At 46.6% G+C, this 15,440-nt stretch overlaps 1 protein-coding gene across 1 annotated transcript in view; it reads right to left on the minus strand.

Annotated features, from left to right (window-relative positions):
• Positions 1–1,804: 1,804 nt before the first annotated feature.
• LOC118778007 (pappalysin-1-like) overlaps positions 1,805–15,440 on the minus strand; it is a 73,664-nt gene continuing 60,028 nt past the window's right edge. The window contains exons 20-22 of the mRNA XM_036529306.1: positions 10,509–10,580; positions 10,118–10,216; positions 1,805–1,967 (exon numbers count right to left, since the gene is read on the minus strand). Of these exons, the coding sequence (XP_036385199.1) occupies positions 1,857–1,967; positions 10,118–10,216; positions 10,509–10,580 (282 nt within the window). The 3' untranslated portion in view covers positions 1,805–1,856. The remainder of the gene's footprint in view (positions 1,968–10,117; positions 10,217–10,508; positions 10,581–15,440) is intronic.

A 15,440-nucleotide genomic window follows, 5' to 3' on the forward strand; every position in this document is an offset into this window, starting at 1 on the left:
TCACGTCTTTGTCAGTCTTGATGTCTCTGGTCTTTGGGGTGAATGTCACAAAGCGGGACAGAATCGCGGTTGAGGTTTACATTATGTTCCCTACATTCAAGAGATTATATATCTGTGTCTTAAATTACATTCGCAAGGTCACAAACATTGGAGACTGCGTTTAGCATGCCAAAGAGATGGCCACCTGAAACAGAAATAACAACAGATAACAACAGCAATAGAAACACATATACAGAGTAATACTGATAAGATGTGAAGACTTCAACGGTAACTGTATTTAATGTGTGTATGTTGGCATGTCTGTCTGTCTGTCTGTATGTATGTATGTATGTATGTATGTATGTATGTATGCGAAAAATATGAGTCAAAGTCCAGTTTTCTCAATAGATGCTGGTAACCAGACTAATAAGATGTGTGTGGTATACAAACTGAGGTCATTTCTACTCTGTGTTTGTATGTTTGGGAGATGGGCGGGGTGTTCAGTTTACAGAAGTGTGGGAGGGCCAATAGTGTGTTGTTTTACTATTATAAGTAGCACCTTGCCTGACTTCACCCCTCTTTTAATGGACATATTTGTGGTTAATTGGCTTGCTTTTCCTGGCTCTGATTGGTGGTGCTTGTCTATTAGTATTTGCTTGGCGCGTAAGGGACTGCACTGATGGGCAAATTTATAGTAAGCCTTTGGGGCTGATATTAAAAGATATCTGCATGTGTGTGTTTGGCACTGTGTTACACTGTGGGTGTGTGGTTTTGGTGTGGTTTGGGTGCTGTATGTACAGGTAGGTGTAGAAGTAGGGGTGTGTGAGGTGGTGAGGTCGGAGCCTTTGATTGACACTGCATCTGGCATTGGACTGTATGGTCGGCGGGGACCTAGAGTTGGTTGTGTGGCCAATAGCAGCAAAAGTAGCAGAAGAGGCAGCGACGGCAATGCTAACACCGCTGATCGTCCTTTTGCAGACCCTAGGAATCACCCTTCTTAAAATTCTTCTTCATTTGTTTTTTGGACATTTGTCCAACAATTTCAACACCTGTGTCCTGTCAGTTTCTTCTCAGCTCCCCCCCCCCCCCCCCCGTTACATGTGTCCATGGCAACACTGCACCCTCCTTGTTTGAAGGATGAAGCAGGCGGGAGAAGCCAGGCTGACCTCTTTCCCTAGCTGCAGGTACAAGGGCTAAGGTCAGAGGTCAGAGGTCAGAGACACAAGAGCAGGGAGGGGGATCTGATTCCATCCCTGCTTTGTGGCATCCCCTTTTTCTATTTTCAGTTTTTTGGCCATTCTTTTTTTTGGTCTTTACTTCCTCTTTCTTTTGCTTTTGTTCGTTTATTTTTTTCTTCGGTTCCAATAACCCACCTCGGTCGGTGAAGCAGACACTTACACGGTCACCGAACGTGACAAACAGCATGCGATCCAGGCCTCACTCTGCTTGCTTCTTTCCATTCATTAGAGAAGCCAAATGCAATTCTGTTCCGGAGGTTGGATCTCACCTCGCTTCTCTCACCTTTTTCTTCCTTTGCTGACTTTTCATGTTTCTGTCACTTATTATTATCATCTCTGCCCCCCCCTTTCCGTTGCATTTTGGTTCGTTCTGACTCGGGTCTTCTCTGGTCTTGCCCATTGAGCCAAGGGCAGGCTGATGGGCGGGTGGTGGTGGTGGGGGGGGGTGGCGGGGGTCGTGGCATGAGTGCAGAGCTATATCTGTAAGCAGCATGTTGAGGGGAATAGGTGCTCCCACCCACCTCCCTCCCGGGGGAGCGCGTGCATGGGGGGGGGGGGGGGGTGGAGGTGGAGTGGGCGGGGGCGGGTGGCGGTTTGGTGGGATGGGCGTGGGTGAGAGGGAGAGAACTGGGGCGAGGATCATCCCAGGGAATGCTGCTGCTGCTGGGCACCTTTGCTGTTCTCTTGGGCCTGGGGGTCCAGGCAAGCACAGTCGCCCCGGATATCACACGACATGGGGAAGGGAACGACCTGGGAGAGACACAGAACAGACAGAGGCCGGGGTCAGAGGTCACATCTGGTGTACAGCGCAGTCCCGGTGAATGCTCACATCTTCTAAAAACGCTCGCTGCCTTCCTGGTAGGCTTTATTGGGTGGACCAACTGGGCAGCAGTGTGGCGCAATGGTAAGGAGCAGGGCTTGTAACTTTTTGCTGGTTCAATTCCCCACTGGGGAACTGCTTTTGTACCTTTGGGCAAGGTGCTTAACCCACAATGGCCTCAGTAAATATCCAGCTGTATAAATGGATAACGTGTAAGAATTGTAATTCGATGTATGTTGTCGATATAAGTCTATGTAAGTGGGTAAGAGCATCTGCTAAATGACAAGAATATAATGTAATGGACCAACACAGAAAAACCTGAGTGAGCTCTCTTGTATTTCAACACTGCATACCGGTAGGCAGCTATACTGTATCTCAGTGATTATAACATCAACATCAGCATCGTTCACTGATGCAATCACCACTATGTGCCCATGACAAGGAAAGCCACAAAGGACAACATGTTCTCGTTTTCCTTACCGGTGATGTTTTGTTAGGCTTTTTGTTGTTGTTGTGGTTATTGCTTGGGGAAAGTGGGTTAAGACAACACAGACAACACACTCTTTGAAAATCATTTTAAATCCTGGTGGCATGTCTGAACAATTCACCCGCTGGGCCTGCGGGGGCAGCGTAGAGGAGCTGCTGGCACGGATTGCCTGGGGTTGCAGGGGAACGCGTCATTGCATGGTCTGGGAGGGCTAACCTGGAACAACAGCCTCCGGCAAAAACCCCGCCCCGCACACGCAAGCATGAGCCTACACCTGGAAGCCACCGTGCGTTCGTGAGCGGAGAGCAGTCAGGGCACGCCCATACTGAGTCACATGGATGTGACAGAGTGAAGGTATGGAGGGGGCTGCCATTTTATTTACTGAGGTTAAAAAAAAAAAAAAAAAACTGTCTCCTGTTAAACCGCAGGGAAGGGTGGGTTTGCTGGCTTTCAGCAAGATAGTTACAGAGACAAACCGCTCGCTCTGAGACATGAGGCAATAGGACTGTATACGAGAAAAAACACCACATCAATTACACAGTTCTTTCAAAACAAAAATACCAAACATAATGATGCAATTGTGCAAACACACAACGTTTATACTTGTGCTGTTGCCCAAGGAAGCACCTACTGCAGTTTGCTGTAATACTGTTCGCACACACGCACGCACACACGCACGCACACACACGCACACACGCGCACACACGCACACACACGCACACACGCACACACACGCACACACACACACGCGCACACACACGCACACACACACGCACGCACACACACACACGCACGCACACGTGCGCACACACATACACCTTTGCAACCACGAGAGCACAGGAAGCTGTTCAGCAGTCTGGCCTGCTACGATGTGACCCAACTTCCACGACAACATCATTTGGTTATTATTGTCTAATATCTCCATTATCAGAACAAACCTAATCGAGCAAGCAAGGCAGGCATGACAGCACGCCAGCAATGTGAGACCAGAAAAACATCTCAATCCATGATAAATCACCCCCACTTCAGACCACACTCTGGAAGTGAATTATGGGTAAACAGCACAGACCACCCCACTACAGCCTCCACTCTAGAGATGAATTATGGGTAAATATCCCTGGTGTCCTGGCCAAAAATCCCAAACTCCCTCAATCCGGCAACCTAACATTCTCATGACCCTATTAAGCCTCCCGAATTCACCACTCTCCCGGTTTGTGTGAAGGAAACTGTAACCAGCTCTCAGTTGCCCCTGCTGGCTAAATAAATGGTTAGATAAGTAACGTAAATCAAGGAAAAGACACATTCAGTTCAAGGCAGGGTCAAATCATGTCACAACGCCAAGTGCTGTCAGTTTCAACTGGTGAATCAATCTGACACTGTCACAGCTAATCTATCGGCGTCACACATCCATCCGTGTCCGCTCAGAGCAGCAGCTGGGTTCACAGAGTACACAAGAAAAGGTTCTCCGTCTCTTTCCGCACTTACTACCCCACAGGTTCATTCTACCTGTTTGTGTAACTGAAAGGTCAAAGGTCAAGAGATGGATGTCACTCTGATGGGACACTCTGTGAGACATAGCCTCTCTGTCTGTACAGGTACGGCTGCATTGTCTCCCTCTGTTCCGAGTCATAGTCAGGCCCTGGTAAGTAGGCTCCATGTTTTGTTTGTGTAAATTAATCATAATTAATAATTAATTCCACTTATCAAAAGATTGGCCTTTTTTACACCTTTTTGTTACCTGGCATGCTTTTTGAGATCCTTGTTTTCCCACGTCTCCTTTCTGCTGCAAAGGTCACATGGGGGAAAAAAAATCATTCAGCGGCAAAGAGTGCACCATACAGGGTACAAAAAACATAGGATGGGGAGACTCTGTGATTCGAGCGTCGGCACGAGCTTCCCACAAAGGCGAAATTCAAACAGCGGGCATAGCTGTGTAAGTGACGGGTCAGGGGTGACCAGTGTGGGGTAACGGTCGAGGGGTGACCAGTGAGGGGTAACAGGTGAGGGGTGAGGGGTGATGGGCTTTGAGTGGACCAACTGTAAAAATGTCACTCTCTTTCATTGTTCATTTCCGTTCAGGTTTTTTTTTCCTCCTCCCCTTCCCCAGGGCTCGTACAGGACCGTCTGTTCTCGAGGAAAATCAAAGACAGGTGAGATTCGGCACACGCGCGTCACCCTCCTTGTTTTGTTTTGGGTCGGGTTTTGATTGAAAACGTCAGCGAGGCGAGACGGAGCAGCTGAGCTTTGCTTTACGGGCGGGGCCGCCCGCCGCTCTGCCCTGCTCAGCCCAGACACCGAAACGTCTACAAACCCACCTCCGCAGCGCGACAGCTCCACAAATACAGTAAAAAAGAGAACATAAAGGTCACCTCAGGCAAAATAAAGCAAAGGCACGGGCGGCACACTGACATGTGTGCTAACTGGCCTTCGCTCCAGTTATAATGATGTAATTTAGGAAGTGGCGCACAACGGCGCATTATTCGAACGATCGCGTACTGAGAAATGGGGAACATGTTTGTGAGGTCAGCGTAATGAACAGGTTTATTGAATAAACCTTGCCTTCTTCCACATCCTGACCATACCACCAAACCACCAAACCCCAACCCTACCCCTCACTCTTCACTCCAAGTCAACCCCTCTAAACCCTAAATCTAACACCAAATGAGCTTTAGCCCTAACCTCAAACCAAGAGCCACTCCTACATTTAATTACACAACGTATTATATGCGAAAATGTGACAGCCCATAGTAGTGACACAGCACTTACTTGCAATTGCACAGTAATTACACGTTTAACTACACTGTAATACCATGCTCAAATGTCAGCCTCATATAAAGTGTTACCAAAGCCTCGTAATCACTGTTAATGACTGTGACACACCAAATATGCTGTACAGACGCTAAAACTCTGGCAAAAAACCAGTACAGTTTAAAGTCTGAAGCATTCAGCAAGGTCTTCTTTTCTAGTATTTTCAGTGACAGCTGTCTGTTTTAGGATAACACCTATCAAGTTCAGGCCATGAATAAGGTGTGCAGAAGCTTGTTTTCAAATGTCTTTTCCAAACTCCTGTTGTTTCTTTGGGGTTGCCTTAAAACGACGCCTTAAGAATCTGTCTGCAGAGTTGGGCTGGGCTCTGAAGGCATGTTCAGGGATGAGGTAGGACCCTTTCAAAGCCTGGTGAAGAGTCTTTAATGCCTTTCTCAGTCCTCTTCTACCAATGTCACAGATCCATCAATTTCACGTCACTAATTTTTTGCACATATTTTCTAAATAAATATGTAATTAAGGAATGTGATAATACTATCCTTGCAACGTGTGCAGTTTATATTATGTTAAGATACACATTCCATATATTTTAGATTTTCTGTTGTGCCATTTTTTCCACATGTGACTATGTTCCCAAAGGCAGATGTAACAGGCACCATTGATCAGTAAGGACGAGATTAAGTGAGAATTGGTGCCTGGAGCAGCAGCCACTAACATATTCCTGGCAATTTAAGCAGGGCGTAATGAGAGACAGATCAGCTGGGGAATGACTGCCCTCCTGAACAAAAAGGGCAACCCTCCACCCCCACCCATCCCCTACCTGCCCCTCCAAGCAAAGGGACACCCCCACCCCCAGGCAGTAACCACGCCCACCATATAACATAGCCCCGCCCCCACTCTAACCCCGCCCGAGGCTCCGAGGAGGACATGTAATTACAGGCTTTCAGAGTGCACTGTGGGGGCTGCCACATCCGACATCCCTGCGGACAATTAAATCATAGAGCCGCACATGTGTTACTGGAAGCCCTGCCTGCGTCACCTCGGGGCTACGGGGTACCGTTTTACAGCTGACAGCTTCTCCTGCGTTCCAGACAGCTCTGCAATCCCACTGTTTCACAGGAGCGGGCGGAGGGGAAGGAAAAAAAAAACAACATCTAGCAATGTCCTGTTCTCATCAGGAGCCGAGCATATAACGGCCGTCACGCCAACATTTCAACGCGCTTCAAACATGCATTGGAGGACATGCCAATAATGACGTCATCAATAAAGAATGACAAAATCAATGGAAAATTTTCACAACATGCAACGTGCAGGAGTAAATGTCCCAAAAACTACAGTATTTTATGCAGCGTAACGTATATAGCTTATTACATAGTTTGCAAGGCACTTACATATGTGACTTGGTGACCATTTTACATATGGTGACAATACAGAGTTTATGTCTCATTGACATGCAATAGGAATTGAGGGGGTGGGGATACAGAGGTCCTCCATCACAGCTGCCCCCTTATAAGACACAAGACTGCAGTACGAGAAAGAGACGCTCACTCGAGGCTCACTGGGTTAGCGTGTGCTTGGTGCACATGTAACTAAACGTCCACGCCGTCCCTCTCTCTGGGGAACCCATTTCAAACACTGACACCTTCCCAGAAAGCTTAGGACTGAAACCCTAGACCTCCATGTTGGATCTGCATGATAAAGCGGAGACGTGTAAGGCCGGGAGGTACGGCAGCGGGGTGGGCGGCGCTCTCTGCTCCCCCCGTCTTACTGGAAGCCCAGTCATCCCCCTTGAGTGGTTAGATAACTGCTCAATCAGGACCAGCTTCCTGGAGGAGGGCACGGGCTGGACGATCAAAACAATGCGATTGAGCAATAGCTCTCAAGCGCCGGGTTGTTGTGTTTATTTTACTGGGATTTTCAGGGGGGGGGTTTTTGCTGTTGTTTGGCTGTGGCTGGAGGAAGCTGTACAGCTCCTCATTCACCGTCAGACTGACGGTCCGAGCGAGCAACAAAGCGCAGTTCCTCATCTCCCCACAAGGGGGGCGAAAAGGCCGCCAAACGATTCAATTAAAAGTAGTCGCAGCTGCTGAGCAGCATGTGTTCGAGTTTTATTTCAGCTGCAGCTTCAGGAGGCAATGATATTTGAGTGCCTCTGCAAAGCCAGCAACAGAGGGACACAGCAATTTAAAATGATGAGCGCAGGCCCCAGCAAAGGGAGAGAAAAAAAAAAACAATCTAAACATTCCCCATCCAGCCGGGGGAAAGGGAGTGTCTTTGTGGTCGTGGAGCAAACACGGTGTGTATGAGAAGCCTGAACGTCACCGAGAGGCTTCTCGGTTTCCCAACATGTGCCAGATGATTGATGAGATTTCCTCAGACAGGGCATTTTCCCTGCTCTCACACCTACAACGATCACACCCACAGCACTGCCCTCAGATCAGTTTTATTTCTGGGACAGGAGTTAGAATAAGGGTAAGAGAAACTGATCCTGGATCAAAAGCACTGGACAGAGACTACAGAGTAAATTCACCATTAGCTCTCTGCTTCTCAGCACTGAGAAAATACCTGTGGGTATACTGTATGGAGAGCAGGAAAAAAATGAACACGAAGTTCTTAAGATGCTTAATCTCTTTAGTCTCTGCAAATGGAGCATTATGGTGGGTTTGACTTTGTTTTTTTTTATTTTTTGGGATGGGTTCGTAAAAAGTGGATTACAGAAGCTTTTTTCAAGCTGAGTTCTGTCAGCAGAACAAGAAAACATAGGTGGGAATTAGCGCAAGGTAAATTTCACACTGACACCAGGAAATATTTTTTTTCACACAGTGAGCTATTCACGCATGGAATAGCCTAGCAGGACCTACTGTGGAAAGAGAGAAACCTGTGGTGTTGAAGACCAGGCTTGACACAGTAATAAGCACACTGCAGGTGAAGTGACGAGCTTCAGTGGCTGATCTGCTTGTTGTCATCGTCAGACTTTATCATATTCTTTTACAGTATTCTAATGTTTGCAATGCCAGGTGTAATATCACTCTGCACTGAGGATTCTGGGAGGAAGCGGTCTTGCATGATGGGGGGTGGGGCCCACGGCCTGATGCAAGCTCCATGACAGGGTGAAGAATCAGGGACCCCACCCTGAGGCACAAGACCCCCCCACCCTGTTCAAAACAGCAGCAGGGCCCCCAGGTTTGTCTCCTGCCCCCTGCTTTCCTGCTTCAGTTCAGTCCAAACGTGATTTAATAACATAGCAAAAAATGCACTGCTGAGGCACTTCAAAACAATTCATTTCACATTGGGTACAGGCGTGTGTATGCGTGTGTGCGTGTGAGAGAGAGAGAGAGAGAGAGAGTCTCTGTGTGTGTGTGTGTGTGCGTGTGTGCGTGTGAGAGAGAGAGAGAGAGAGAGTCTGTGTGTGTGTAACTGAAGGTCATCTTTCAGCAAAATATACTCTCTCATTCTCCTGCTGTCTCTTTCTGTCTCTGTCTCACACACAAATTAGCTTTAAGGAAGCTTTCCCTCCTCTTAACAAACAATAACAAAGATCACTGATAAACACACACCTGCAAGTGGCTGACCCTCAAAACCCAAACGACGGGCTCGACGGGCTCCTGCATTAAGCCCATACTATCATTCTGTTACTCAAATAACATGGATGAGTCACCAACATTCTCCGGTCTTCAGGCCTATGACTCAGACCCCTGTGAAATGTGAACTTTGACCCCTCCATCAATGACAAATCACCAGCCCAACACAGACGACAGGCCCCCACTGGAGTAGAACCAGGTGTCTAGCATCCATCACCAGCAGGACCAGAGCTGAGAATTGACTCATGCGTCACAGTTTGGACCGAATTCTGACTGCGGCGTCTACTGTACCATGAAATTTTCCTGCACTTGGCATTGGAGTGAGACGACCCGTTTTAGTGGACTATACGATTACTTCGTCGGAGTCTGCCAGGACAGATTTGCTGGATAAGAACGTGGGTTTTTTTATATTTTTTTTTTGTCCGCAATCAATCTCAGATTATTTTACGAAATACATAAGGTCAGCGAGAGTCATAAACGATGCGAAACGCAGCGAGCTGTGAAATTCCAGGAAGTGTAAGAGGAGCAGCCATGGAAAACAGAGGGAGGGTAAGAGTGAGCGAGTGCATGCTCAAACCTCCCTGACGAAAGACAGGACTTTAAACGCAATCTCGTACAGGCAGAGGAAAGGACCGCAGGGGACCGTAAATTCCAGTTGCGCTTATTTGGAAGTCGATGACCAACAATTCACACAGAAGGAACACATGCAATTTTTTTTTTACTTTCAACTTTAGTTTGAGTGCTGTACTATGGACCTGCATAAATGCTTGCATCTGATTGGTGGCTTGCCTATATTGCTGCCATTGGCTGGATGCCTTATGAGAAATGTGCTACGTGCATTTCATTGGTTCTGGATAAGGCCGTCCACCAAATGAATGACCGAGTATGAATTACTGACTCTACACCATATCCATATCCTACCTTATGCATGTATATGTACTTACATACACAGAATATGATGACAAATAAAGAGATCTGATTACAAGTAGATATGCACTGTACAACCTCCAGCATCAACCTAATGATATGCTATTGATTTACTTAGCAGATGCCCTTGTAGAATATATAAGAACGTAAAGCTACTTTTAGTTACACATTACGTATTCCGAACCTAATACTACTGTGCCTGAAAACCTTCCAATAAACTGGTTCACTTATAATGATGATTGTATGATTACATATCACATACATGCTTGACAATGGCATTTTTTTGGGAAATCCATGGCATTCACAAGGTCCCTCTTACCTTTTTGGTCTTGACGGTGGAGTGGCAGCAGTCCCCTCCGTCGTAATTACAGAAGGCTCGGTTGTTGACGGCGTCGCAGTAATTATCACCCATGAAAGGCTGGATGGGGGGGGGGGGGGGGGGACAGTAAGACAGAGGAATCCAGTAATAATAATAAAGAAGAAGAAGCAAAAGGAAGAATATGAAGAAGAAGAAGAATATGAAGAAGCAAAAGCAGACTGAAGTTTTAAAATGGATATAATAAGACGGACTTAAACATGTTTTCTACAGAATCCATGAGTGCAGTTGGAAATTAGCTATGATTCCCTGGCAGTAGAAAGCATTTCTGCACTCAGAGAGCTGTTAATGCATGGAGTCACTTGTGGGATTTGTAGTGGAGCTGGAGTTTTACCTCACAGCCTTTAATGCAGTGGAGCTCCTCAGGGTGGGGATACCACTTCAGCCCCATGGTACAGACAATACTCTGTGGGGAGACAAGACAGTGCAAAGGCCCCGTCACCATTATCATCATCTTCATCACCATCATCATCATCATCATCATCATCCACATCTCTTCATCATTGCACAGAACACCTTCTGCATGCAGAGGCCTCGTCACCATCACCTTCGCCATAATTACATAGCTGTGATTTAGCAGATGCTCTTATCCAGAGAGACTTACATAGGTGACAGTTTTACATATACAGCTTTATATTTACTGAGGCAATTTGGGTTAAGTACCATGCCCAAGAGTACAATGGCAGTGCCCCAGCGGTGACTCAACCCGGCAACCTTTTAGTTACTAGCCCTGCACCCTACTACTATGCTACACTGCTGCCACCATCATCATCATCATCATCATCATCATCATCATCACTACGATCCATGTCATCACTTCTACCTTTATCATCACTGCACAAACAATACTCTTTGTGGAGACCCAGCAATTTATCATCATCACCATCACCATCATTGTTGTGAGTATTATCATTAGTGTTATCGTCATCAACATCATTACCATTGCCAGCATGCTTCCACATCCAATAATGATTATTACAGAAACCATTTATATATCATCAATGTCACTTTTCCCTGTTTCTAATGATCCCATATCTGTGATACGTCTTAAAGACTTTGCCCAGGCCTACACCTGGCACATGCTCCGGCTGCCCTATGTTAACATGGCATCTCTGATATCACGGGCAGTCACGTGTGAGAGACGTCTCCTCAGACCAGCGATGAAAGGAATTCTCACAGGGAGAGGAGAGCAGAAAAGCACCCACCACCTCTCCCTTCTTTTCCTCTTCCACGCAGCTTTGCTGGCTTGCAAAATGAAAACTAAAGAGAAAATACCTCATGCCTGCACCCTGCGCAACACTGTTTCTTTCACCAAGCATTAAATGGTTAGAAAATCAATTAAAAATCTAATACTGTTCGAATGTTCTGTCCCTCTTGTAAAACCAACGTCTCCATCTGCGGAGAAGACAAGAGTCTGTCTTTGCGTAATATATGTCAATACATGTTAAAACAGAAAAATACAATGCATATATTTGAATACATAAGAGTATACTGCTTTGAATATGCTATCAATCACCATCTTCACATATGCAGTTTAAGCCATACAGTATACTGTGCAATAAATTTTACTTATGTACACGTGAAATATATTGAGTGCCAATTTTGATTGATAAACACGAGGTGTCCACATCACCTCAACACATCCGAGGCCATAAACAGAGACCTGAATGTAACAGTAAAGGCATTAAGGGTCCAACCTGGCTGGGATTCATTCTTTCCAAGCCTGCGCGCCCTGAACGGCGCTGTGAATTGACATGCCGCTCGGGTGGACAGCTTTGGACCCGGTCGGGGTGTTTATTCGCGGGGAGAGAGACAGTGGCCTCAGGAAATGTAGCGCCTACATGAAGGATTTCCACAGGACGTGCTGCGTGCCGTCTATAATTTTTAACGATTCATACGCGTGAAATGGAGAAGAACACACGGGCCTATTGAAGCAGTGGCTGTACACCGTGTCCCAGAGCTGCAGGGTGGTGTGTGGGGATGAGACCCCTGCTCTCAGAGACTTATGTGTCCACGCACATCCACAAGACACATAAGGCCAGTTGTTTACATTACATTATTGGCATTTAGCAGGTATACTTATCCAGAGCGACTTACATCAGTTACAGTTTTTTTTTTTTCCAATGTTATCCATTTATACAGCTGGATATCTACTGAGGCTTTTGTGGGTTAACTACCGTGCCAAAAGGCACAGCAGCAGTGCCCCAAGGGGGAATTGAACCGGCAACCTTTCAGTTATAAGTCCTACTCTTTAACCACTATGCTACACTGCTTACACAAAGGCTAAACCCTAAGCTAGACTAAGCTAAACTTTGCCTAACTTGTCCCTCACAGTCCCTCTGAAACCCTGTGCCGTCTGAGGCTGTCCTGGCGTCTAGCGCATCGACCTCTGAGGTTACCTGTACTGGGATCATTTTGTTTTTGTTTTTTTTCCCCTGACACAACAGGAGCTTGAAACACGAACCCAGGGAAAGTGTTCAGTTGGACCGAGGCCCAAAGTGGCTTTTTATTAGCGTCCTTTTGAAACAAGCTGGGTCTTTCCGAAGATGCGGCGTACCGTGAGCATTCTCAGGAATCAGGAAGGGGGGCGAGGTGCGTGTGAGCTGGGGTACCCAAATGCATCCCCAAAACTGATGGATGGGGAAAGTAAACAAGCCCCTATTGACACCCCGCAGCCGAACACAGAGTCAGGCCACAACCACCTCTCCATGAAGTCACAGCGCGAGAGTCCCAGTCACATTCGACGCACTGCAATCTACATTTTTCAATTAATTCCCCACCAGCAAATCAATACGAGAGAAACGAAATGGCAATGAGAGATCACCTGAGAGAGTGACACATACCAACAGACGGGTGCTACATGCTGCTCTCACTGGGACAGAGTGATGCCTATGTACATACATGGATCCAACAGCGGAGACCATCTTTATTACGGTTCTACAGATCTGTTCTTCATCAATGTAAAATGAAGGAATTCAGGCGCCTCTTTATTCTGTATTTCACCAATGTTTACCAACGGCATCACCATTTGGTAACGCCCACCAATCGTCCACCCTTTAACACCGCAAGTGACTTTAAGTGAATCATACACAGGCTAAGTTTTGAGGCAATATTCGTGCCCCTGGATAAACCCTTATCCAAGGGTCCCTGTGCTGGAAATGTCTTTCAGTAGGGCCATGCAGGAGACAAAAGGGGAATACGGTAGACTGAATGGGATATTAGTCCATTGCAGGGCATATACAGACACATACACACGCACGCATGCATGCACGCACTCACGCACACACATGCACGCACTCACGCACACACATGCACGCACTCACGCACACACATGCACATGTGTCTTTGAGCAGTGTGAAGAGGCTAGAGCACTTGGGGCAGACAAAACTCAAGCTTCTTTCTGTTCTACTCTGTCCAAACAAATTGAGAAAGTGAATCAGAGAAATGAACATTCCATTCTCTCTTCTATTCTGCCTCCCCGCCCCTCCCCCGCCCAAAAACGGGAGGTCTCTTTGCAGTGCAGCCTGGAGGAACAGGTGCCTCGGATTGCATCTGCACCTACCGCCAAAGCAAGGACTTGCAGGCTGCCAGCAAATAGCGATTAGGACTCCAATCAATTTCGCCTCGACCCTCTGGAACATTCCGCAAATCCCCCCGCCCACCCCTCACCCCTACATCCCCCCCCCCCCCATCCCCATCGATTTCCTCTCCTTTTCCTCTGCTGCTTGGCTAGAGTTACCTTGGAAAATAAATCACCAATCGGTTCGGCAGTTTACATATTTATCCCTTCATTTCCTGACAGGGATTGCTGACTCGGCATGGGCTGATCCACGCTGAGAGTCTCCTCACGCTCGGCGTGAGCCAGCGATTTCACGGAGCACCCAGGGTGGCTTTATCAACACTCAAAACCCAGGGAAAGAGCTTGTTTGGACTTAAAAAAAGCATTTACGTGTGAGCCCAGTAAGGACGGGGTGACTGGTGCATCCCAGTGAACACCTTCCCTGGGGCTGCTTTTTAAATGCTCCTCTTTTCATGCCTTTTTTCCCCTCTTTTTTGCAACCCTGTTTGAAATCACCAGGTCTTCTCGCCAGGACAATCTCTGAAATCAAGCACCAAAGCTAGACGAACGCTATCCTCCAATACACTTGCTCTACAATTCACACATGCAGTGGACCACAGTAAAGCTAGCGTCAACTGGGGGATGGGCACTACTCCACTGACAGCGTCTGACGAGCTTGCAGGCAGCTGATGATTCACATGATTGCATGCATTACATTACATGCATTTAGCAGACAGACACTCTTATCCAGAGCGACTTGCGGCATGAAAGAACAGAAGTGCATCCATCCAAGCTGAATGAATACTCCCAATGATTCCTAAGAACGGTGAAATGAGGAAACCCCAACTGACCTATCCATCCACAGTGGCAGAATTCCAATTTATTTAGCCACTCCCTCGAACCCAGGGTGCACTCAAGAGGAACTCCCTTACCAACTGAACCACTCAGGAGCTGCTTTCAAATACTTCTTGACTTTTTGGGGAAAGTAAAAAAACTAGTTTCGTGCTCTTATTGCCTGCAGCAGATGTGTAGGTTGATGGAGAACGGCAAGGGAAACTATGAACAGTCTTAAACGTTCAAACGAACAGGTCTTAAAAGAATCAGCATGCTGCCAATAGAGCCATCACTGTGGTATCAATAAAACATTTTTGACGTGTACACTTGAATCCAAAAGTTATCATTACTTGTAACAGGGTTATTTTAAAAATTATAGTAATTACAAAGAACGCTTTAGGCTTTTTTTTGTTGTTTTTTTTTTAAACTTTTACAACTTGGCTTCCTCAGTGCTGTGGTTCACATGAGTTCAGTGATTATTGTAATTGTACCCTCTTTTTCCATTGGGGGGTAATTGCAAAGGCGGGTATATGGCTGACACTGATAATAGACAAATTATTGCATTTAACCAGTGTAGTCGTGTGCTTTCCCTTCCTTCTGTCCTCGCGTTGGTTTCCTTTGGCTGTTACTGGAACTTTCCTTAATTTTAGTGAAAAACTGGTTTGCTTTGAGCCTTTCTCTAAACGGCATCGCTCTTTTACCAAAACAACTCTTTTTTTTTTTTTTACATTCAGGTGTCAGAAGGTGCCTGGAACCACTTTCAAGCTTTCCCAGGGCAACTAAGGGAGCTTCAGTCACTGGAATCCTGTGAAAGTTCTTGTTTGGACATATCCAGCACTCGTCAAATATCAGGTCATATTTATGAAAGCTTAA

This window comes from Megalops cyprinoides, chromosome 5 (genome assembly GCF_013368585.1).
Source record: "Megalops cyprinoides isolate fMegCyp1 chromosome 5, fMegCyp1.pri, whole genome shotgun sequence".
In the NCBI taxonomy this organism is placed as follows: domain Eukaryota; kingdom Metazoa; phylum Chordata; class Actinopteri; order Elopiformes; family Megalopidae; genus Megalops; species Megalops cyprinoides.